General features: G+C 43.3%; 1 protein-coding gene across 12 annotated transcripts in view; it reads left to right on the forward strand.

Moving 5' to 3' along the window:
• The window catches only part of NOD1 (nucleotide binding oligomerization domain containing 1), a 173,773-nt gene that overhangs the window by 59,769 nt on the left and 88,592 nt on the right, over positions 1-25,412 (forward strand). For 10 of the 12 annotated variants that reach the window (XR_013159432.1, XR_013159430.1, XR_013159431.1 and 7 more), the window contains 9 exons: positions 910-1,215; positions 2,287-2,461; positions 5,821-7,645; positions 10,564-10,647; positions 15,666-15,749; positions 16,572-16,655; positions 18,282-18,365; positions 19,226-19,309; positions 25,301-25,384. Coding sequence is in view for 9 of the 12 variants with exons in the window: in XM_077120646.1 (XP_076976761.1) it covers positions 1,015-1,215; positions 2,287-2,461; positions 5,821-7,645; positions 10,564-10,647; positions 15,666-15,749; positions 16,572-16,655; positions 18,282-18,365; positions 19,226-19,309; positions 25,301-25,384 (2,705 nt within the window). In the remaining 3 variants the exon portion in view is untranslated. The remainder of the gene's footprint in view (positions 1-909; positions 1,216-2,286; positions 2,462-5,820; positions 7,646-10,563; positions 10,648-15,665; positions 15,750-16,571; positions 16,656-18,281; positions 18,366-19,225; positions 19,310-25,300; positions 25,385-25,412) is intronic. The other 2 variants (XM_077120693.1, XM_077120703.1) reach the window with 2 other exon arrangements.

Raw genomic sequence — 25,412 nt, forward strand, 5'->3', positions numbered from 1 at the left:
TTTAATGTCATTCCACTTCTGAGATTTGAATCCACACAAGGATGCCTGGAAGGATCTTTGGTTGTTGTTTTAGTTATAGTAAGGCAAATCAATGCAGTTTTGGGGCAACTAAGATTAGCCCAAGTATTTTTTTTTAATATTCGAATAAAGTAGCTTGGGCCCCTGTTCCTACCCAGACAGGAAGTTCAGCACTTGCATGCATTTTCAAGATTTCTGGGAGATGGTTTCTCCCAGTCATTTATCACTCTGACCTTCTATGAAATTCTTCGTCTTTCCTCCTTTCCCCTCCCTCTATTCCATGTCACTCCACAGGTGGTTCCTGCTCTCCTCCACTCCCCAAGGTTGTTGCATCTAGCAGATATTGCTGAGGTTATGATGACAGCATGGGGTTGATGGAGGGCTATGACATAACCCAGAACAAGCAATAATGACTGATAAATTACCCTTCCCAGGTTTCCTGGCTCTTGGTGGCTGTCCCTGCAGGCATTTTTTGCTCAGACTTTTTCTCCCTCACAGCTCTCACAGTTCCTCTGCTCCAACTTTTGAGCTCTTTCCCTTTTTGGAGAATGTGAAAACCTCCAATTCCAGTTAACCTTATTATGAACTGCAATATAACTTTGATTCTCCATCCCAGTCCAGGATCTAGGCATACTTTTGCCTTTTCAAATAAAAAAAATGAAGTTTTTCTAAACAAACGTATTGGCTACCTCTGCTTGCCTCTCCTAGCAATGTAACCCACAAGGGGAAGTATTTTACTTAGAATTTTCTCTTTAATGCATCCCAGATAAATTTCTTAAGCACGGCACTCTACTGCTTTAAGTAGAGAAATCCCGGGACCACTGCTGAATGGGGGTGGGCGGGGGGCATCCTTGGCAGGGCCTTTGCTCTGATGGTGATTTGTCTTCTCAGGAGCTGCGCTGCGGGTCAGGGGCTGGATCCTCATTGCCCTTCTGTCAGGAAGACAGATGACGCCAGAGATGAACTTGGGAAAATGAGCTGCTCGCTACTTTAACCATGGAAAAACAGGCCCATAGTGAGATGGAAATAATCCCATCTGAGTCACATTCACACATTAAATTGTTGAAAATCAACCGGGAACTTCTGGTCACTCACATCCGCAACACGCAGTGCCTGGTGGACAATTTGCTGAAGAATGACTACTTCTCAGCCGAGGATGCGGACATCGTTTGTGCCTGCCCCACCCAGCCGGACAAGGTGCCCAGGCATTGGCCATGTTGACAGGGCAGAGGGTTCTCCCTCTTCACCTGAGTGAGGAGCTTTGGGAGTTTAGTATATGAGGCATTTCACTTTGGGGCCCTGATAGGCCATAAATGCCTGCACTATCAGCTATTCCCAGAATTATACCTTTTACTTCAATATTTATGTATTAAACACCTCTTAAATTCCAGTTCCAACTGCTATGTGTATTGGCTTCCAGATAATTTGTTTTTAAATTCACTTCAAGTTACTAGGAGGGAAAGATAAAATTAGCATTAAACATTAGCAGGAATCATCATTCAGTGCTTTTAAATTTTGGAGAACAGCTCATTGCTGGGTAAAATTCAGAATGGACATTGCATCTGATTCAGTGACGGCTGCAGCCTAAGCTGGGTTCACATAAAGAATTTTGTACATTTCAACTTGTGGAAAGTCCTTAACAGCGTCATCTTATGAAAAATACAATTGGCAAGGCTAAAAAATCATTCTTGGTATTGAAACATTGTATTAAGAAAAATCATTCTCGGTAAGAGGAATAACAGTCCATTTGTAATGTAACCCCATTGGGGCTCAGAAGAGACAAGAAGGTTTTCTGGAAGAAACATAGTAGCACACTTGTGAGCTTTGGTCTCTTTCAATTTTTTCTGCATTTTTGAGATGATAAAAGATCTTATTGTAGGAGTATAACATATGCATGTCTATTATCCCTTTGCTGTGTGGCCCAGCCACCCCACCTCATTAACCCTGAGGTCTGACTTCCTCCCTCTTCACATTCACTCCTGGACACCAAACTAAGAGGGAAAGAAGACAGAATTGCATGGGTGGACAATGGGTCTAGTAGGGAATCTTACCTTTTTATTTTTAGGCTTATGGAAGTCTCTGCTTCCATAAGAGCTGTGTTGTTTGATTTCCTACTGAGGCAGTTGGTCAATTTCACAGATTCTAGGCCTCCAACATGTTGACTCTTACACCAGCTGGGTGGAGGACCAAGCAAGGTAGGACCTGTGTGTCCCTAGTAGGGCCTTTCCAGGAGGATGACCCTAATGCCAGCTCATTTGTCCCTGCCAGGTCCGTAAAATTCTGGACTTGGTCCAGAGCAAGGGGGAGGAGGTATCCGAGTTCTTCCTCTATGTGATCCAGCAACTTGCAGATGCTTACGTGGACCTGAGGCCTTGGCTGTTGGATATCAGCTTCTCACCATCCCAGCTCATTCAGAGCAGAGCCGTGGTCAACACTGACCCAGGTAAGTGTCATCTTCAGGGAAGTGCAAACACCAGTGCAGGCAAGGCCCAGGGGATTGGGGATGCGATTGATGCTGTATTTAGGCCCAACAGGGCACAAAAAACTTGGTCCACCATGTCCAGGTCTGTAGTCCCCCTCAGGTAGCAGGCAGGAGGGGCTATTTTCATTTTACAAGGAGAGAGCTAGTCTGTGTCTCTCAAGTGCAGCCCAGATGACTGCAATTGAACTGACCCCATGTAGCTGTCTGGTTTATCTAGGAGCCCATAGCAGTGTAGCAATGGCTTCTGTTCTGACCTCTTGCTTACTTCCTATTTCAGCATATATGAAAGATTTTAATAGCTGCATACTTTTTTTTTCCCCTTTAAAAAATTTTTCTGGGTTTGATTCTAGGCAAAGTATTCATCTACCAACTTGGGTACCAGTTCTTATTTCCAAAGCACCATGAAAACCCACTAATTGACGAATTCAGCAGGTATTTAGGAAGCACCTACCATATGACAAGGCACTATGCTGGATGCCAGAGAAATAACGGTGAACAGACCCAGACCTCAGGAGTTAAGAGTCTCATGTAGGAGACCAACTTTATTTACATAATCACACATATGTATAATTGCATGTGGTGATAAGGACAGTAGGTGCCAGGAGAGGATACTGAGAATACTTGGGACCATGCTCTGGTCTGGGGGGCCAGAGAGTCTTCTTTCCAACCTTTTGTTCTTTCCACTTTGAAATAATGGTTGACAACATAGCAGCCCCAAGGTCCCAAAGTCTGTTTTTTTTTTTTTTTTTTTTTTGGCAGAACTCCCTTTAGTATTTCTTTTTAATTTATTTTTTATTATCAAACCAAAACAATATACAAAGATGAACATTCTTAACATACAAACATTCCATGTATGGTGCACAATCAGTGGCTCACAATATCATCACATAGTAGTATATCCATTACCATGATCACTTTTTAGAACATTTGCATCACTCCAGAAAAAGAAATAAAAAGAAAAAAGAAAAAACTCATACATACCATACCTCTTACCCCTCCCTCTCATTGACCGCTAGTATTTCCATCTACTCAATAGATTTTAACCTTTGTTCCCCCTATTATTTATTTTTATCCATATTTTTTACTCATCTGTCAATATTGTAGATAAAAGGAGCATCAGACATAAGGTTTTCACAATCATGTAGTCACATTGCGAAAGCTATATTATTATACATTCATCTTCAAGAAACATGGCTACTGGAGCACAGCTCTACAGTTTCAGGCACTTCCCTCTAGCCTCTCTTAATACACCTTAAACTAAAAAGGGGATATCTATAAAATGCGTAAGAATAAGCTCCAGGATAACCTCTCGACTCTGTTTGAAATCTCTCAGCCACTGACACTTTATTTTGTCTCATTTCTCTCTTCTGCCTTCTGGTGGAGAAAATTTTATCAATCCCTTGATGCTGAGTCCTTGCTCATTTGGATTTCTGTCCCATGTTGTCAGGGAGGTTTACACCCCTGGGAGTCATGTCCCACGTAGAGAGGGGAGGGCAGAGAGTTTGCTTGCCGTGTTGGCCGAGAGAGAGAGAGGCCACATCTGAGCAACAAAAGAGGTTCTCTGGGTGTGACTTGGCCCTAATTTTAAGTCGGCTTAGCCTATCCTTTGTGGGGTTAAGTTTCATATGAACAAACTCCAAGATTGAGGGCTTGGCCTATTGGTTTGGTTGTCCCCACTGCTTGCAAGAATATCAAGAATTCTCTAAATGGGAAAGTTGAATTTTCCCCCTTTCTGACCGTTCCCCCAAGGGGACTTTGCAAATACTTTTTTATTCACTGTTTCAATCACTCTGGGATTTAATGGGGCATCACTTTGGACAAACCTACAAAATCTCATGTCCTATTCAAGATTCCATGTACTTATGGTGCTCAATTAAACTGTCCATATAGGTTATATTAGGAAATGCACTAGTCAAAATATAAATTTGGTACCAAATAAACATTTTTTGCTTTCGTCTCACCCAAAAGTTAAAGTTTTAAAATATGAATTACCATCGATTTTCAATGCTCTGCAATATTGACATTCCTTTGTTCTTCCTCATGCAAAAGCATTTTTGTTTTTAGTCACTATCATTGTATACTCTAGGTATACATTTAGTCACTATCGTTGTATACTCTAGGTATTCCTAGATTTATACCATCTCAGTCTTTATCATCTGTCTTTCCTTCTGGCCAAACTCTGGTTTTTAAAGAATCCAGTTTGACCTTGAAAACAGAAGCAAAGGACAGTGTCCTAGAAAGTCAGGTGTATGTAAAAGGCAAGGCCACTGGCAGTCTCAGGGCCCAGCTTCTGCTGCTGCAGCCCCAGCAAGGCCAGAGAGGCATGCAGGGCAGTTGAGATACCTGCAGTCGGCCAGGTTCTGACTCTTAGTACTGTCTCCACCCTGCCTTGCCTGTTCCTTGACCCATGAAAAAGAAGATATTCCCATGGTGAACAGTTCTTACAAAAGACTTCTCTGTTGGTTCCTTTAAATAGTCAGCTACTGTAGAATTCTTACAGTATAATTCACTTTACAAGAAGCTAGATGCAGAAGACTACATAGTGTATGATTTCCATTTATATGAAGTGTCCAGAAAAGGCAAATTTAGAGTCAGTAGTTGCCTAAGGCCAAGGTTGGTAACAGGGATTGGCTGCAGATGGGCTCGAGGGAATTTTAGGGGCACAGTGGAGGTGTTCTTAAATTTGATCGTGGTGTTGTTTGTACAACTTTGTACAAAGTTTCCTAGAAATCATTGACTAGCATATGGTCCTTATAATGGGTGAATTATGGCTTGTAAATTATGCTTCAACAAAGCTATAAAAATATAATTCACTTTAAAAATTTTAAACAGGTGACCAAGTTGGTCCAAGTTCATAGGAAAGGAGTATAGATGAATTTCTAGAAATGTGCATGTGTGTCCAGTTTTTATTAATTGAATTATAATTAAGATCCAAAGCTGTTTTAAGAAAAGTTATAGAATACCCTTCTGCGGGGGTGGGGAGCCCTGCCCCCTCTGCCATAGGCAGGCTTGCTGAGAGGCAATGCTTGTACCCATCCCAGTCAAGGCCTGCTGCCCTCAAGAAGCTCACATTCTGGAAGACCAGCTCTTTGACGCTCTGGAGGGCCTGCACTTGAGAGACTGTTGCATTTGGTTGTGGGGTTTAGGCAGTGGCTTTCATTTATTTGTGTGGTTGTTTCTCCTTGGGGATCTTCCTATTTGAGGCAGTTTCCGTCTCTCTCTCTCTCTCTCTCTCTCACTCTTTCTCTCTCTCTCTCTGCCTTGACTGGTGCCTCACCTTCCTTGACACCTGGATACTGCTCCCCACCCCCCAACTCCAGTGAGCAGGTATACCCAGAAGCTGCGACATCAGCTTGGCCAAGACTCCAAGTTCATCTTGTGCTACTCGCAGAAGGAGGAGCAGCTGCTGGAGGAGACGTACACAGACACCATCATGGAGCTGGTTGGCTTTGCCAATGAGAGCCTGGGCAGCTTGGGCAGCCTGGTCTCCCTCTTGGACCATACCACGGGCATCCTCAATGAGCAGGGTGAGACCATTTTCATCTTCGGAGATGCCGGGGTGGGCAAGTCCATGCTGCTGCAGCGGCTGCAGAGCCTCTGGGCCATGGGGCAGCTAGACCTGGGGATCAAATTCTTCTTCCACTTCCGCTGCCGCATGTTCAGCTGCTTCAAGGAGAGCGACATGCTGTGTCTGCCTGACCTTCTCTTTAAGCACTGCTGCTACCCGGAGCAGGAGCCTGAGGAGGTGTTGGCCTTCCTGCTGCGCTTTCCCCACACAGCCCTCTTCACCTTTGATGGGTTGGATGAGCTCCACTCAGACTTTGACCTGAGCAGTGTGCCTGACAGCTGCTCCCCTTTGGAGCCCGCACACCCTCTTGTCCTGCTAGCTAACTTACTCAGTGGGAAGCTGCTCAAGGGGGCAAGCAAGGTGCTCACTGCCCGCACAGGCATCGAGATTCCACGCCAGCTCCTTCAGAAGAAGGTGCTGCTCCGTGGCTTCTCCCCCAGCCACCTACGGGCCTACACCAGGAGGATGTTCCCTGACAGGGTGGTCCAGGACCACCTGCTGGACCAACTGGATGCCAACCCCAACCTCTGCAGCCTGTGCACTGTGCCCCTCTTTTGCTGGATCATCTTCCGGTGCTTCCGCCACTTCCACACTACCTTTGACAGTGTTCCCGAGCTGCCTGACTACACGATGACGCTCACTGACATCTTCCTGCTGGTCACTGAGGTCCACCTGAACAGGATGCAGCCCACGAGCCTGGTGCAGCGCAATACTCGGAGCCAAACAGAGACCTTCCGCTCTGGCCGGGGGACCTTGCACTCACTGGGGAGGATGGCTCACTGGGGCATGGAGAAGAGCTTATTTGTCTTCAGCCAGGAGGAGGTGCAGGCCTCTGAGATGCAGGAGGGAGATCTGCAGCTAGGTTTCCTGCGGACCGTGCACGAGTTGGATGCTAGAGGGGACCAGCAGTCCTATGAGTTTTTCCACATCACCCTCCAGGCCTTCTTCACCGCCTTGTTCCTTGTGGTGGACGACAAGGTGGGTACGCCAGAGCTGCTCAGGTTCTTCCAGGAGTGGGTGCCTCCTGGAGAGGCTGCAGTGGTGTCTTGCTCTCTCCATTTCCTGCCTTTCCGGTGTCTGGGGGGCAGCAGCTTTGTTGGGGAAGACCCCTTCAAGAACAAGGATCACTTCCAGTTCACCAACCTCTTCCTGTGTGGGCTGCTGTCCAAAGCCAAACAGAAGCTCCTGCAGCACCTGGTGCCCGTGGTGGCCTTGAGGAAAAAGCGCAAGGCCCTGTGGGCGCACCTGTTTGCCAGCCTGCGGTCCTACCTGAAGAACCTACCCCGGGTTCAGTCTGATAGCTTCAACCAGGTGCAGGCCATGCCCACCTTCATCTGGATGCTGCGCTGCATCTATGAGACACAGAGTGAGAAGGTGGGGCGGCTGGCGGCCAGAGGCATCTGTGCCAACTACCTCAAGCTGACCTACTGCAACGCCTATTCGGCCGACTGCAGCGCCCTTTCCTTTGTCCTGCACCACATCCGCAAACGGCTTGCCCTCGACCTGGACAACAACAATCTCAACGACTACGGTGTGCGGGAACTAAAGCCCTGCTTCAGTCGCCTCACTGTCATCAGGTGGGGCTGCCGCTCGTGGGCGGCGGGTGGGGCAGGAGGCAAGGCGTAGGGATGCCAAGCCTAGTGTGGTGGATCAGGATCCCAGGTGCTTCCTTCCCTGGGATTCCCGACCGCTGGTCTTGGAACATCCTGGCCTTGTCTCTCTTAGGGCGGCAGAGGGCAAGGAGCAAAACTTTGAAATCAGGCAGACCTGGATCAGTGCCAGCTGGGGACCCTTGAACACGGTGCTTAACCACTCTGAGCTTCAGTGCCCTTATCTGGGAAAAGGAGACAATAGTCCTAGCAGTTATAGTCACAACAGCCCGTATTTACAGGGTATGGGTGAAGTGCATTGCAAATACTACTTCATTTAATCCTCTTATAGGAATAAAGTGGGTATTCTCTCCATTTCAGCAAATAAGCAAACAGGGACACAGAGAAGTTAAAGTAACTCATTCAAGGTCCCACTGCTGGGTGAGGTAGAATCAGAATGCATAGATGCCTACCCTTTAAGATTAATGTGAGGCTCAGAGAGAGTCCGTGAAAAGTTTCTGGCATATGTAAGCTTTTATTATTGCAGAAAACAGACTTTATGCTAATTGGCACTAGTTACCTTCCATGATCAAAGCCAGCAGCCTGGGCTGCCAGGGGTCTCAGTACAGAATGCTGAGCCCAGATTATTTTCCTGTTTGATGATGTATAGAAAAGAGAGGCAGATTATGCCCTTCTATTAGTGTTTCCTGTGTAAGATAAAATTTGAAAAGCTATTTTGGGGTTTAAATTCCCCATGACCTGGCTCATATGTTTCTGAAGAGCAGTGAGGATCTAGAAATGATTGTCAGGTCTGCTCTGCCAGTGCCAGAGTATATACTGTGCAAGGACAGTGGGAGTCGGACAGTGGGAGTCACTCAGCTAGTGACTCTCCCTCTGCAGCCTCACACACAGGGCTTCCCTCTCCCCACTTGATAGAACAAGAAACTCTGGATCAGTGTAGCGGCCCTACCCCCACCCAGCTCTTTTGAAGTGTTTTCTTCCACACCAACAAGAGAGCTGCTCCCAGGAAAGCAGAATGATGGGGGAAACCACAGGGAAGCATTTCCAGCTCCCTGGGGTTAGGATTAGTTTTGGTTGAGAGAAAACCCCAAATGTTAGTATCTTAAATGGGTTTACAAGCTTATTACTCTCTTGTGCAAAAGTCTAGAGGTAGGTAGTCAGGGCTGATATGGTCACCAGGAGCCCAAACTTTCTTCTGCCTTTCTGCTCTGCCGTCCTCACTACCTGGCTTCCATCTCTTGGTCCAGGAGGGCTGCCCAGACTCCAGCCATCCAATAAACATTCTAGCCACCAGTAAGAAGGATGGACAAAGGGCATACCCCATTCTTTTAAAATACTTCTCCGCAATTGCTAATGGCACGACTGCTTGGATTTCACTTGGCAGAACTGAGTCACATGTACCCAGCTAAAACACAGGAGATTCTCTTTCTAAGAAAGCATAGGTACAGAGAGTGACTAGTAGGTTCTGTCATCCTGGGATGGTGGCAGCACCCTGGCCATGCAGTGTATGCTCATACTATGCCCTGGCACTGAGCCTTGTACTCTGCCAGGGGTGGAGAGGGAAAAAGGGGCCCGACATGTCTCACCTGATCATTTTGATGTAGCCTAAAATGCAAGCCTTTATACATGCAGCCTTTTACTCATTACAGAGGTCAACAAACTAAAGCTTGTGGGCCAAATTTGGCCTACAGTTTGTACATGAAGTTTTATTGGAATGGAGCTACACCTACTTGTTTTCATATTGACTGCTTCATACTATAGAGCTGAGTTGCAAGAGAGACCATGTGGCTTGCAAAACTGAAAATATTTACCCTTTGGCCCTTTTCAGAAAACATTTACCCATTCTTGGTCTATTTCCTCACCTGGTCCCTGATCTTCACCTCATTCCTTACTTCCATCCATGCCTGAGTCTTATTCTATCCTTCAGCCCTACCTAAATGAAGGGGTGGAGGATTGAGACAATCAAGGTAGTTTATTATGGAGACTATGTAGTAATAAATTTTTATTCCACATTTTATCTATGTCAAAAATATCCTGCTGGGTGGGCCATGGTGGCTCAGCCAGCAGAGTTCTTGCTTGCCATTCTAGAGACCTGGGTTCAATTCCCACTGCCTGCCCATGTAAAAAAAAAAAAGAGAGAACATATATATCCTGCTAGTATAGGCATTTACTAGAGAAATTCTAGCACAAGGCTGGCCCTTGTCCAGGATATATTCACAATCCCAAAGGCCTTCTTTTCCTGCTCTTCCCACTAAGCCTGGCCTACCCAGATGGCATTGCATTGAAGAGCAGGGGCTGTAGTTGCCAAGATCTACCTCTTCTATTTGTCCCTCTGCTTTTCTATCACCATTGGCACTCTTCCCACAAAGAACAGCACCATTTGAGCAGTCCTCATGATAGCAGAGCAGCCATCCTTTTCAAGTTGGTTAGTCAGGTTTAGCCCATGTGTTTTTGGATGGCAATACAGTTGACATTTTGGGGTACACTTACTTCTTGTAGGGACTGTCCTTTGCACTGCAGGACATCTAACATCACTGGCCCCACTCAGAAAATGACAGTGTCCCCTCTCCCAGAGTAACCACTAAAAGGAGGCCCCCCACTGTGGAGGGAGAACCACAGAGGCTTTTAAGGGTGGGTGGTGACACTCCTCATGAGTCCTCCACACCCTTAGGATGAGCAAGAGGTTGCTGTAGCCTTACTGATGGACTGGTGCTGGGTGGGCCAGGCTTTTAGGGGCTGTTTGGCTGATGCTACTGCCATTCTCACAGTGCGTGTTTCAAACTGGGAAAAATTCAAGGTCTGTAAGCCTTTGGGTCCTTGTGGAATGAATGTTCTTCAAACTGAGGAGCTGCTCTGATTTTAACATCTTTTCCATTTTGTTTCAGACTCAGTGTAAACCAGATCACTGACAATGGCGTAAAGGTGCTATGTGAAGAGTTGACCAAATACAAAATTGTGACATATTTGGGGTATGTATTTCTCAAGAACATTGGGCCAGACACCCAGTAATAAGAGCAAGTGGCAGCAGTGGCCTTCATGAGGCTCGGGGCACTGTGGAAGCACCGGACTGAGAGTCAGGAGTCTGGGGGGATCCTGTCTACTTGGGCTGCAGCTCTGTTGGAGCATGTTACCAAACCTGGATGAGCCCCAGCCTCCTTGTAAAAGAGGGTTCAGAATATAAGCAAGTGCCGTTTGGTAAGACCTCAGGTGGTGGTGAGAACTCTTTCCTTAGGAGAACAGCTACTAGGGGAGTAGAAACGATACGGAACAGCTCCCGGAGCCATGACAGAGATCAAGAAGACAGCATACCCCATTCTGGAATGGCTGACTAGCTGGGAGAACCCGCTCCGGTGAGATTGCCGAGGGGCGCGGGCTTCCCCAAGCCGGGGCGGCGGGCGGCCGGAGTCCCTCCCTCCCTCCTTCCCGGGCGGGCCGGGAGAATTGGACAGGCGGTCCCCTCAAGCCGCAGCAGCTGGCGCCCCCCACCACGCGCAGCCCCCCGGACCAGCTGGGAGAATTGGATCGGAGATCCCCAGGCCACGGAGAACGGTGACCGGGGTCCCTTCCAAACACGTGGCTTCCCGGTCCGGCTGGGAACGGTGCACTCCCCCCAGCCGCGGCGGCTGGCGCCCCAGGCCGGCTAGGAGATTCGGACGGGCGCTCTCCTGGGCTGTGGCGGCCGACGACCCTCCCCGCGTTCGGATCCCCAGGCCGCTGGGAGATTAGGATTGGCACTCTTCCAAGCTGCTTCGGCTGGCGAACCTCCCACACGGCGAGAGTTTTCCAAAGTTAAAGGACCCACAGCACCTTTTACTGGTGGGACCCGCAGACAAACGAGTGCCACGAGCGCCACCTACTGGGCAGTATAAGGAAAACAGAACCCAGAGATTTCACAGAAAAATATTTCAACCTGTTGGGTCCAACACCCAGGGAAATCTGATTAAATGCCCAGACGCCAGCAGAAGATAACGGATCACACTCAGAAAATTGAAAATATGGCCCAGTGAAAGGAAAAAACCAATAGTTCAAATGAGATACAGGAGCTGAGACAACTAATGCTGAATATACGAACAGAAATGGAAAACCTCTTCAAAAACGAAATCAATAAATTGAGGGAGGACATGAAGAAGACATGGGCTGAACAAAAAGAAGAAATAGAAAAACTGAAAAAACAAATCACAGAACTTATGGAAGTGAAGGACAAAGTAGAAAAGATGGAAAAAACAATGGATACCTACAATGATAGATTTAAAGAGACAGAAGATAGAATTAGTGATTTGGAGGATGGCACATCTGAATTCCAAAAAGAAACAGAAACTATAGGGAAAAGAATGGAAAAATTTGAACAGGGGATCAGGGAACTGAATGACAATATGAAGCGCACAAATATACGTGCTGTGGGTGTCCCAGAAGGAGAAGAGAAGGGAAAAGGAGGAGAAAAACTAATGGAAGAAATTATCACTGAAAATTTCCCAACTCTTATGAAAGACCTAAAATTACAGATCCAAGAAGTGCAGCGCACCCCAAAGAGAACAGAACGAAATAGGCGTTCTCCAAGACACTTACTAGTTAGAATGTCAGAGATCAAAGAAAAGAGAGGATCTTGAAAGCAGCAAGAGAAAAACAATCCATCACATACAAGGGAAACCCAATAAGACTATGTGTAGATTTCTCAGCAGAAACCATGGAAGCTAGAAGACAGTGGGATGATATATTTAAATTACTAAAAGAGAAAAACTGCCAACCAAGACTCCTATATCCAGCAAAACTGTCCTTCAAAAATGAGGGAGAAATTAAAACATTCTCAGACAAAAAGTCACTGAGAGAATTTGTGACCAAGAGACCAGCTCTGCAAGAAATACTAAAGGGAGCACTAGAGTCAGATACGAAAAGACAGAAGAGAAAGGTATGGAGAAGAGTGTAGAAAAAAGGAAAATCAGATATGATATATATAATACAAAAGGCAAAATGGTAGAGGAAAATATTATCCAAACAGTAATAACACTAAATGTTAATGGACTGAATTCCCCAATCAAAAGACATAGATTGGCAGAATGGATTAAAAAACAGGATCCTTCTATATGCTGTCTACAGGAAACACATCTTAGACCCAAAGATACACATAGGAAGTTCCCTTGTATTCCTATCTTTTGAAGTGTTTTCAACAGGAAAGGATGTTGAATCTTGTCAAATGCCTTCTCTGCATCAACTGAGATGATCATGTGATTTTTCTGCTCTGATTTGTTGATATGGTATATTACATTAATTGATTTTCTTATGTTGAACCATCCTTGCATACCCGGGATGAATCCTACTTGGTCATGATGTATAATTCTTTTAATGTGTTGTTGGATACGATTTGCTAGAATTTTGTTGAGGATTTTTGCATCTATATTCATTAGAGAGATTGGTCTGTAGTTTTCTTTTTTTGTAATATCTTTGCCTGGTTTTGGTATGAGGGTGATGTTGGCTTCATAGAATGAATTAGGTAGTTTTCCCTCCACTTCAATTTTTTTGAAGAGTTTGAGGAGAGTTGGTACTAATTCTTTCTTGAATGTTTGATAGAATTCACATGTGAAGCCGTCTGGTCCTGGACTTTTCTTTTCAGGAAGCTTTTGAATGACTGATTCAATTTCTTTACTTGTGATTGGTTTGTTGAGGTCATCTATTTCTTCTTGAGTCAAAGTTGGTTGTTCATGTCTTTCCAGGAACCCATCCATTTCATCTAAATTGTTGTATTTATTAACATAAAGTTGTTCATAGTATCCTGTTATTACCTCCTTTATTTCTGTGAGGTCAGTAGTTATGTCTCCTCTTCCATTTCTGATCTTATTTATTTGCATCCTCTCTCTTCTTCTTTTTGTCAATCTTGCTAAGGGCCCATCAATCTTATTGATTTTCTCATAGAACCAACTTCTGGTCTTACTGATTTTCTCTATTGTTTTCATGTTCTCAATTTCATTTATTTCTGCTCTAATCTTTGTTATTTCTTTCCTTTTGCTTGCTTTGGGATTAGTTTGCTGTTCTTTCTCCAGTTCTTCCAAGTGGACAGTGTCTGCTGCAATGAGTGGCGTTTGACTTAATTGGCTGGTGCTTAAATGAGATTGCAATGTAGCACTGCTAAGCAGCTCGGCATTCCTCATCTCAGCACTTGCAGCTCAGCCCAGGCCTTTGGAGAAGTCACCCCGGGGAAAGTTGTTGGAACCCAGGGGCCTGGAGAGAAGACCAGCAGAGACCATCCTGTGCCTTCCACGTAAGAAAAGAGCCTCAGTGGAAAGTTAGCTGCCTTTCCTCTGAAGAACCAACAAAATAAATCCCCTTTTATTAAAAGCCAATCCGTCTCTGGTGTGTTGCATTCCGGCAGCTAGCAAACTAGAATAACAGTAATACCTAATTGTAAAGTAATCATGTTAAAACACTGAATGAAGCTGCATCTGAGCTATAGGTTTTTTTTTTTTGTCTGTCTGTTTGTTTGTTTGTCTGTTTTTTTTTCCTTTTCTTTTTTTTTACTATTATTATTATTATTTTTATTTTTTTTCTCTATATTAACATTCTATATCTTTTTCTGTTGTTTTGCTGGTTCTTTTCCTAAATCAATGCAAATGTACTAAGAAATGATGATCATGCATCTATGTGATGATAAGAATTACTGATTGCATATGTAGAATGGAATGATTTCTAAATGTGTTAATTTCTTTTTTTTTCTTTAATTAATAAAAAAAAAGAATATAAGCAAGTAATGTTTGCATAACTGGCTTCACTGGGTTATTGGAGGAGGGAAGGAGAGAATACATGGGGATACGTTTTAAAATGTTAAAGCACTGTGTGTGTATTAGATTTTACTACTATGGATTCATCATCTTGCATTCAGAGTCCTTGGGGCCAGACATGAATCAGAGTTCAGAGCTTTTTATATTCTGGAAGGAAAAACAGTGTACATACTAAACCTGTGGTAGGCCCAGTGGGATCTAGGACAATATCCTATTTCAGATACTCTAAAATATTTCTGCAGCAAGATGTATGAAAATTCAAACAAAGCAGGATAAAGACTATACCTAGTTCCACATTAGTTGCCAAAAGAGTTTTCAAAAAACTTTGGGTTTTCTGAGTCTTTGGGACTTTGGAATTTGAGGTAAGGAATTGTGGACCAGTACAACTAGCCCCATGGTCACTCTCGACTGGGTAAGCTGGAGCCTGTCGTCCTGCTTCTTCAAGGCCTCAGCTTCCTCATCTGTAAATGAGGACATGGAAGCAAATGATTCCAGGCGTCCTTTCAGTTGCCATGTTTTGTGCAACTAGGACACTATAAATCAGTTTAGTTACTACTTTTGACTTTTTTTTTTTTTGCTTTATAGTTGAATTGGTATCAAGTGGTAAAACGACTAAAAGGTAGACACTGAGAAGTTTCAAATATCCAGACAGAAACCATTTTCCCAAGATGGTGATCATAATCCTAATCTAATAATATCCATAACTTAACCCTGTCAGGAAGCTGCCAGAGAGCTATAATTATTACTCCTGTATTATAAATGGAGAAACTGAAGCACAGAGAGGATAGGCAACTTGTCTAAGGTCATAAAGCTTGAATCCAGGCTATTAGGCTTCCAGCCCCAAACTCTTGGTATCCATATGCCCTCTCTTTCCAATTCAGACTTTGGAAATCAGTCGATAACATCTCTTCACTTAAAAAAAAAAATGTCAATAAAGTGACAGGAGGAGGGGCTGCAAGAGTACTTCAGTGGCAGAATTCTCGTCTGCCATGTGGGAGGCCTGGGTTCGATTCCCAGTCCATGCACTACCCCCCCACCAAAAAAAAAACAAACAAGCAAAAACAAGCAAAGAAACAATACCAGAAAAGTTCAACAAATGGTGCTCCAATAATGGGATACTCACATGGAAAAATAATGAAATGTGACCCCACCATACAACATACAAAAAAACACAATAGGGAAATGATAAAGTTTTATGCCCGTGCTTTCTCTCACAGCTTATACAATAACCAGATCACTGATGTTGGAGCTGGGTACATCGCTCAAATCCTGGATGAATGCAAAGGCCTCAAGTACCTTAAGTAAGTTGAGTTGGCTGGGGCAGATCCCTCAGTAGTTTCTCTTCCCTGTTGCTTCTCTTGGTCACCCTTTCCATTATTCAAAGACTAAGTGTTCACCATAAAGAACTCCTGCTCCAAAGCCATCTTCTGTTTGCCTTAGGGCCATGTTGGTCAAATCACAGAGAGACTAGTGAGTGGGATGCAAACAGACCATGTGGAGGAATGATGACTGGGTAAGGCTTAGAGTTTGGAAAGGCCACCTGTCATTAGTGGAGAGAGGGCTAGACACTTTGATGTCATTAACTTCTGACAGGAAGAAAGGCCACAATTATCACCCTCTCTCTGGAGTACAAGAGAAAAAGGTCTTTCTACTCTTAGGAAGCTCCCCTTATAGTTCCAAGAAAAGTTGGATCCTCTGCCCTGTCATAGAAACGCCCTGCAAAGGGTGACAGAGTGTCCAGGTTTGGAAGCCCAGGGGTCTGCCCTGGTGAGGACAGCACTCACCTTGACCATTTACAATTCAAGAGGGAAAGTGCCTGACCTACTTGTGGAAGTAAGTGATACTCTTGAGGTCATATAGAGCCCCCAGGAGGACAAGGGTCCCTGTTTCTCTAGAATTTGAAAACAATCTCCTGCAGAGGAACCCTGATGGGCTTTCCTCAGGGCTTCAGGACCTTCCTGATAGAAGCCCAGGTATTGCTACCATAGTTCATTTAATGGACTAGGGTCCTGAGAGAGACAGCGTACCTCCCAAGAGGGGGCTCAGGTGCCAGGGAAGATAGTGGCCTGACCTTGGAGTCACCTCACAACTGGAGGTAGATATGTCCACGACTCTTTCTGCAGACTGGGAAAAAACCAAATAACAAGTGAAGGAGGGAAGTGTCTTGCCCTGGCTGTGAAGAACAGCAAATCAATCTTTGAAATTGGGTGAGTATACTCTTTACGTGAGTATAATAAACCTGTTTTATGTACATGGGATCCTGCTGGTCTTTTTGTATGTGAATTTACCAAAAAGATGTTTGCGTCAAGCTGTGGGAAAGTGGTTGCAGAGAGCTTTTAGCATGTTGCGCTATGAGTCTCCACTGGTTCTGCAAGGGAAACTTTGTGGGATGTCCCAGGATTGAGTACAATTAAATTGCATGGGCTTTTATTTAATACTGCAAAGATCAGTATTATGTCCACTAGCACGTGGGAGAAGCTATTCTAGCCCTTTGTGGTATAGAGAAGAGAGGGTTTCTACTCCTAAGTTTTCACAGGCAGATGTTCTACATTTTAAGACTATCATGTATTTAATTTTTTATAAATTTGTATTTTAATAAATTCTATGATTATAAAAGTTAACTCAGTTACTTTTACTTGGTTATTATGGGAGATCTGAAAAATAAGACTCACCTTGTCAGAAATAGTTATTAACATTTGTCAGTCTCTGTACTTTTTTCTTTTATATACTAGAGGTCAAACTATGTGCAGAATCTTATCCTACCCTTTTCACTTAATTTTGTGGCATGAGACATTTTCCACATCATTAAAATTTGGTAACACTCAATTATATAGTAGACACACTTTTTAAGCAAAACACTGAAAACCACCCTTCTAGTCAGTACTCCCTGAGGTGTTAGCAGACCATATGTGGAGATAAGCAGGCAGGTAGCTTGCCTGGTGAGAGCATGCCTGCTGGTCCAGCCACGGTTTCACAGTGAGTGGGCCAGACAGACTTGCTTTGCTCTATCTAGCCAGTGCCCCCTCGTCCTATTAGGAATAGCTAACGCTTTTTATGAACCAGGTACTGATGTAAGAGCTTTGCTTTTATTAGCTCATTTAGTCCTCACAATAACTTGGCACAGGAATACTTTTATTGTCCCCATTTTACAGATGAGGAAACTGAAACCTAGAGGTTCTGTAATTTGCCCAAGGCCACACAGGTCACAGGTGGCAGAGACTAAACGTGAGTCCAGAAATCTCGTTCTGGAGCCCCATGTCTTACCATGCAGACTCATTTCAGCCAGATCTTCTCTGATTATCTGCTTTGGGGGAGAGAGTATGGCTTCATCATTGCAACTTCCCACCAACACTGAAAGAATTGAAATTGCATAGTTTAGTAACATCCTCTTCACATAAAAGGAACATTGCTGAAAGGGTTTCTGAATGTATTTCCTTATCTTTACTTCATGAAGTACTGATTGTCTTCAAGAATGTCTAACTCTCCTCTGCCGAGGTAAACAGAGTTGAGCAGAATGCAGGGAGTCTAGCACCTGCATAGGACCTTCCTTTCAGGAGAATGTGACCTTTCACTCAAGGAGTTTTTCTGGGACAGTTACCAGTTTAGGCTCTCTGAAAGCTCAGGGGCGACTGGGTCTCTAATTGTTCACAGCATGTCTTTTGCTCTTTATTTTTACATCCCTTTAAATTGGAAGGCCACAGCTCCAGGGACAGAGCCAGTGCATTTACCCATTGAATCTGTGGTCAAGCTGTGACCCCTGGCAGAAAATAAAGGATGAGAGAGGCTGTACTGGTTTTTTTGGAGGAACTTTCATTGTTTTTCTCTGATCTCAGGATGTGGGGCAATACAATTGGTGATGAAGGAGCAAAGGCTTTTGCAGAGGCTCTGAGGAATCACCCCAGCTTGACCAACCTGAGGTAACTGCTGCCTTCCAAGGCCACTGTCTCCAGGAGGCTTTCTGGGCACAGTGTGGCCTGCACTGTCATCCTGTGTTTAGTTTGCCAGTGGAGAACCAAGGGGAAGAGAGGGATTGGCTTTCCTGTTGGGGAGGTGTCTATGCGATTTTTCTTTTTCTTAGCTTTTTCTATTGACATGCAATATACAAACAACAGTAAATATATTTACCCTGAGTGTTCACCTTAATGAATTTTACATATGTTCACACCAAGGTAACCACCACCCAGATCAAGCTATAGGATATTTCCCGCCCTGCAGCAGTCTCTCCACACTTTTTAAGGGGGAGGAATTCTTAAGTTCAGATAAAACTGGAAAGGGACACTGGTTGACAGGCTCCTGCCCCTTCCTCATTCTCAGGATGGTACTGAGACAGATCCTAGAGCCTTGGTGTCTGCCTTTGCCCATGTCCCTCCTGCCACTGAATCCAAGATTGTGGGGAGAAGAGTGGAGTTCCTTCTTTATGAGAAGAAACTTTTTTAGGTCACATGGATGGATACCTTGAAAATGTCAGCCATCTGAAGCACAGCTTAGCAGGCCTCCTCCGCCTTCAACCCTTAGCTAATGTAAAAAGCTGCCGAGCAGAGGCTAGTCCACAGTTGTGTGACTAGGTCTTCTTGTTCCATTTCCTGTTCTCCTTGAGCGGTCTTGTGCCTGTCCTCAAGCCCTGAGCTTGGGCTCTGAAGCAGCAAAGTCTGGGTAGCTGCTGAGGTGGCTGAACACTTCTGCTTCCTACTCCAGGAAGCTTTCAACTGTTTTGGTTGCTAAAGCCAAAGCTGAATGTAGACGTTTTAATAATTCACCTCAAATCTTTCTTTTCTAGTCTTGCATTTAACGGCATCTCCATAGAAGGAGGAAAGACCCTTGCAGAAGCCCTGCAGTGGAATACATCCTTGAGAATATTCTGGTAATGACCAGGGTAATTTTGAACAATTGGGTCTTAGGAATTATTCCAGGAGCTGTAAACAGCCAGGAATCATACCTGAAAAGCTGCCTATCAGTTGAAGAGGCTATAGATAAACCTTTCCTCGAAGTTAGGTTAATTTAACTTACTCCTAAAGAAAACACACATATACTTCCTTTTATTGTGCTTTGCTTTATTGTACTTCAGATATTGCTTTTTTTTTTTGCACATTGAAGATCTGTGGCAACCCTGAATCAAGCATATCTGTCAGCAGCATGTACTCACTTTGTGCCTCTGTGTCACATTTTGGTAATTCTCACAATATTTCAAACATTAATTTTTATCATATCTGTTATAGTATATGTGATCTGTGACCATTGATGTTACTATTTAATTGTTTTGGAGTTCCATGAACCGTGCCCATATAAGATGGCAAAACTTTTTTTTTTAATCATCACATAGTTGTGTATTCATCACCATGATTGTTTTTAGAACATTTGCGTTACATCAGAAAAGAAATAAAAAGACTAAAGAAAAAACCCAATCATCTCATAGTCCTTACCCCTCCCTCTCATTGTAATCTACCCATTTTTTTCACTCCTTATCACCCCCCCCCGCCATTATTTACTTTTATGGGTCTTCATTTTTTTACTCATCTATCCATTCCCTCGATAAAGGGAGCATCAACCACAAAGTTTTCACAATCACACAGTCACATAATAAAAGCTTATAGTTAAACAATCATCTTCAAGAATTTAAGGCTACTGTACTTTCCACCAGCTACTCCAATACATAATAAGCTAAAAGGGAGTATCTATATATTGCATAAGAATAACCTCCAGGATAAACTCTTGACTTTCTATGACATCTCTCATCACTGAAATGTTATTTTGTCACATTTCTCTTTTCCTCCTTTTGGTCAAGACTCTCTCAATCCTATGATGCCAGGTCCTGGCTCATCCCAGGATTCTTGTCCCACATTGCCAGGGAGATTTACACCACTGGGAATCATGTCCCATGGGGAGGGCAATGAGTTCATCTGCTGAGTTGTCTTAGAGAGGCCACATCTGAGCAACAAAAGAGTTGTCTGGGGGTGACTCTTAGGCATAATTATAAGCAGGCTTAGCTTCTCCTTTGCAGGAATAAGTTTCATAGGGGTGAGCCCCAAGATTAAGGGCTTGGCTTATCTCCAATGCTTGCAAGAATATCAGGAATTCCACAGATGGGGAAGTTTAATACTTCTTCCTTTCTCTCCAGCCCCTTCAGGGGACTTTGCAAATACCTTTTTGTTTTCTACACAAATTACTCTGGGATGCAAAAGATGGCGAACTTTTTGTATCCCCCCAAAAAAGGTGAATTTTGTATGTGTTCTGATTGCTCCACCGACTGCCGGTTCCCCATCTCTTTCCCTCTCCTCAGGCCTCCCTATTCCCTGAGATGCAACAATATTGAAACTAGGCCCATTAATAACCCTACAGTGGCTTCTGAGTGTTCAAGTGAAAGGAAGACTCCCATGTATCTCACTTCAATCAAAAGCTAGAAATGATTAACCCTTGTGAGGAAGGTATGTCAAAATTCAAGACAGGCCAAAAGCTAGGTCTCTTGTGGCAAATAATTAGCCAATTGTGAATGGAAAAAGGAAGTTTGTGAAGAAAATTAAAAGTGCTACCATGAACACATGAATGATAAGAAAGCGAAACAGCTTATTGCTGATAGGAAGTTTTAATGGTCTAGATAGATCAAACTTGCCAGAACAATCCCTTAAGCCTACTCCAGAACATGCCCCTAACTCTCTTCAATTCTGTGAAGGCTGTATGGACTCCAGAAAATTATGTACTTAAAGTTAATTCATTCCTTTGGGTGTGAGCCTGTTGTAGGTGGGTCAGTTTTTATTAGGTTACTCTAGTTTGGGTGTGGCCCAGGGGGGTCTTAATCCTTTTACAGGAGTACTTTATAAATGAGATGAATACAGAAAGAAAGACCTTTTGAGAAAGCCACAAAAGCAATAACCAAGAAGCAGGAAGCAGTAAAACCTGGAAGAGAAAGAGACCAGTATATGTCACCATGTATACTGCCAGGTGAAACAGGAGTCCAGGATTGCCAGCAGCTGGTCTTCAAGAAGACATCATCATGATAATTGTCATGGCCTCAGAATTGTAAGCTTGTAAGTGAATACATTTCCACTGTTAAAAGCCAATCCATTTCTGTTATATTGTATTTTGGCATCCTAGCAGACTAAAACACTGAGAAAGAAAACTTTGAAGCTGGCAGAGGTTGATAAATGAGGTTTAAGGAAGAAACCCACCTCCATAACATAAGTGCCAGGTGAAGCAGCAGGTTATCCAGAAGATCTAGCTAAGATAATTGATGAAGGTGGCTACACAACAGATACTATGTAGGACTTTTACAGCAAGAGAGAAGTCAATGCCTGGCTTTAAAGGACAGGTTGTCTCTCGTTAGGGGCTAATGGAGCTGTGACTTTAAGTTGAAACCAATACTTATTTACCATTCCACAAATCCTAGCAGCCTGAAGAATTATTCTAAATCTACTCTGCCTGTGCTCTATAAATCAAACAACAAAGCCTGGATGACAGGACATCTATACATGGTTTACTGAACAGTGGAAGCCCACTGCTGAGACTTGCTCAGAAAAAGATTCCTTTCAAAATATGACTGCTCGCTGACAAGGTACCTCGCCACCCAAGAGCTCTGATGGAGATGGACAATGAGATGAATGTTGTTTTCATGGCTGCTAATGCAGTGCCCATTCTTTAGCCCATGGATCAAGGAATCATTTCGACTTTTAAGTCTTATTATTATTATTATTTATTTATTTTCCCTCATGGGCAGGCACTAGGAATCAAACCCGGGTCCTCTGGCCTGGCAGGTGAGCATTTTTGCCTGCTGAGCCACCATGGCCCGCCCTAAGTCTTATTATTGAAGAAATACATTTCATAAAATGATAGCTGCCATAGATAGTGATTCTTCTGTTGGGTCTGGGCAAAGTATATTGAAAGCCTTCTGGAAAGGATTCACCATTCTAGGTGCCATTAAGAACACTCATGATTCATGGAAGGAAGCCAAAATATCAGTATGAACAGGAGATTGGGAAAAGGTGATTCCAACCCTTGTGGATGACTTGGAGTGGTTCAGGATTCAGTGCAGAAAATCACTACAGATATGGTGAAAATAGTAAGAGAACTGGAATTAGAAGTGGAGTCTGAAGATATGACTGAATTGCTGAAATCTTGATAAAATTTTAATGGATGAGGAGTTACTTCTTATGGATAAGCAAAGGAAGTGATTTCCTGAGATAGAATCTATTCCTAGCATAGATGCTATGAACACTGTTGAAATGACAACAAAGAATTTAGACTATTCCCATCAACTTAGCTGATAAAGCACTGGTAAGGTCTGAGAAGACTGACTCCGATTTTGAAAGTTCTTCTGTGGGCAAAATGCTATCAATCAGCATCACATGCTGCAGAGAAATCTTTCATGGAAGGAAGAGTCAACTGATGTGGCAAACTTCATTGTCTTATTTTAAGAAATTACCACAGCCACCCCAACCTTCAGTAACCACCACCCTTAACAGTCAGCAGCTATTAACATTGAGGCAAGACCCTCAAAGCAAAAAGATTACAACTCGTTGAAGGCTCAGCTGAGGGTTAGCATTTTTTAGCAATAAAGTATTTTTAAATTATGAACACTGGTTTTTTTAGACATGTTATTGCATACTTAATAGACTACAGTACAATGTAAATATAATTTTTATGTGCACAGGGAAATGAAAAAATTCATGTCACTTGCTTTATGGAAATACTTAATTGTGATGGCAAGAACTAAACCCATAATATCTCCAAGGAATGCCTGTAACTATTTCCAAAAGCACAAACAGGTACAGAAAGGAGTAGTGTGCCCCCAGGAACATGGTTCCAAGCTTTAAGTTTATCAGCCTGGGCCTTGGAAAACCAAAATTTTGGCTATTCTGTCAGGGGTATTCTCGAAACACCCTAAAATATGCCTTGAAGAATCCAACTTTGATGTATCTGACACAGAATTTTCTCCCTTCCCCTCTTTAAATGGCCTTCTCCCCACCAGCACTCCCTTCCCCAGTTTTCCATGTCAGGACCTGGGCTTCATACTCCACAGTTCACCCATCACCCTAGGAAGCCCAGGCCTCACTCCCTCCTGCCACCCCAGAGACACTTAAATGTATCTTGCCTCCTAACAGTGTTTTTTGGTTCATTGTCACTTAATCTTTTACGTATTTGTATTTAATTTTCTTATCTGTCAAAAGTTCTTCAAGTGTAAGGAAGTTTTACTATTATATATCTCTGTATTCTCCATTCCAAGCTCAGTGCTCATTAAATATTTGCTAAATTAGTTACTGAAAATAATGGAAATGTCATCTTTATGAGAGTTCTAATATCAGATTTGCTGGGTAGTAAATGCATTTTTAATTATTTTTCCCTCAAAAAAGTTCCTTAAACTTTTAATTTGCTTTTTTTTAAAAATGAAAACACTGAAATCCAAAAAGTAAAAAATTAAAAATATCTCCCCCTCATCACGTTTTCTAGATATGTTTCATCATGTTTTTTTCCCTATGACTATTCAGATATTTACCTATATATAAAGCCTTTTCTTACAAAATGTAACCATATAAATACATTTAGGAAATGGCTTTAAAAAAATCTTACCCACACATTGTACATATTTTACATGTCCCATAACATGAGTCTCTCAGTCTCGGCACTACTGACATTTTGGTCCTATTTGTTGTGGGGGCTGTGCATTGTAGGCTGTTTAGCAGCCTCCCTGGCCTCTACCCATATGATGTCAGTAGCACCCTTCCCTCCCTGGCTGTGACTGTCAAAAGTGTTTCTGGATATTGTTAAATGTCACCTGGGGGTCAAAGTCATTTCCAGTTGAAAAATCACTGCTTATTTAATACTGTTAATACCCAGCATCCCTTGAGTGTTAACTGTATATCATGTTCTATTCTACGCATTTTACATAAACTTACTTATTCTCAAAACTGCCCCATCAGGTTTTACGATTACTATTCACAGTTCCAGATGCAAAAACTTAGGCCCAGAAATGTTAAATCATCTGCCTGAGGTCACTCTGCCTAGTGATACATGTGGTCTGGCTCCAGAGCACGCTTAAAAACACCATGCCTCTTTCTTTATACACCTCACTTTCTCTAAGGTCTGTACAATGTTCCACTGAACAGATGTTGTTAAATCGGCCAGTCTCCTCTAATTATCGATATTTAAGTTTAAATGTTCCCATTATGACATATAAATCCTTGTGCACACAGCCTTGTCCACTGTAAATTTCTAGACATATAATTGTTAGCTCAAAGTTTAACACATTTAACATTTGGATAAACACAAAATTCTCCTTCAAGGAATGATTTTTGTTGTTGCTGTTCTTTCTTTTCTATTCTTATTCTGTCATCCACTGGCACAAAGCTCCTAGCCTTTTGTATTTTATACAGACCACTTCTGGTTTTAAGAACAGTTGAGAGACTCCTTTCAGTCACTGAACTTGGGTTCTCCCCACCTGGCCTGAGAGCAAGCACTCAAATCAACACATTTTCACACATAGTCGGCAAGTCTTCAGGATTATTTTGATAATATACTCAAGGATTTGTCAGGGAGTAGACACTTGAGAAGTGGGCACTGGCCCCTCATTTTGTGTGGGTACCTATTTTCTGTGAAATGAGAGCTTAGCAAGAATAGGACAGAATGTGGGGCCCCACTGCATGCAGCAGGGTTAAGAAGGAGGAGTTTAGGTAAAGAATTTGCACTGGAGATGAATCACCATTTATCAACTGTGAGGCTGTGAGGCTGGACTTGGAGCCTGCTATTTGCTGGGTTCTCAGCAGTGAAAAGCAGCATAAACTGGTGGGATCCCGCTTTTGTGAATTTATTAAAAGATGTGTGCCAGGCAGGATTCTCCTGAGTAAATACTTCCTTTCTTTTTTAGGCTGACCAAAAATGAACTCAACGATGAAGTGGCAGAGAGCTTGGCAGAAATGCTGAAAGTCAACCAGACATTAAAACATTTATGGTAACTTAGGAAGTTTTAGAATTTGAGA

This window comes from Tamandua tetradactyla, chromosome 1 (genome assembly GCF_023851605.1).
Source record: "Tamandua tetradactyla isolate mTamTet1 chromosome 1, mTamTet1.pri, whole genome shotgun sequence".
Classification (NCBI taxonomy): Eukaryota; Metazoa; Chordata; class Mammalia; order Pilosa; family Myrmecophagidae; genus Tamandua; species Tamandua tetradactyla.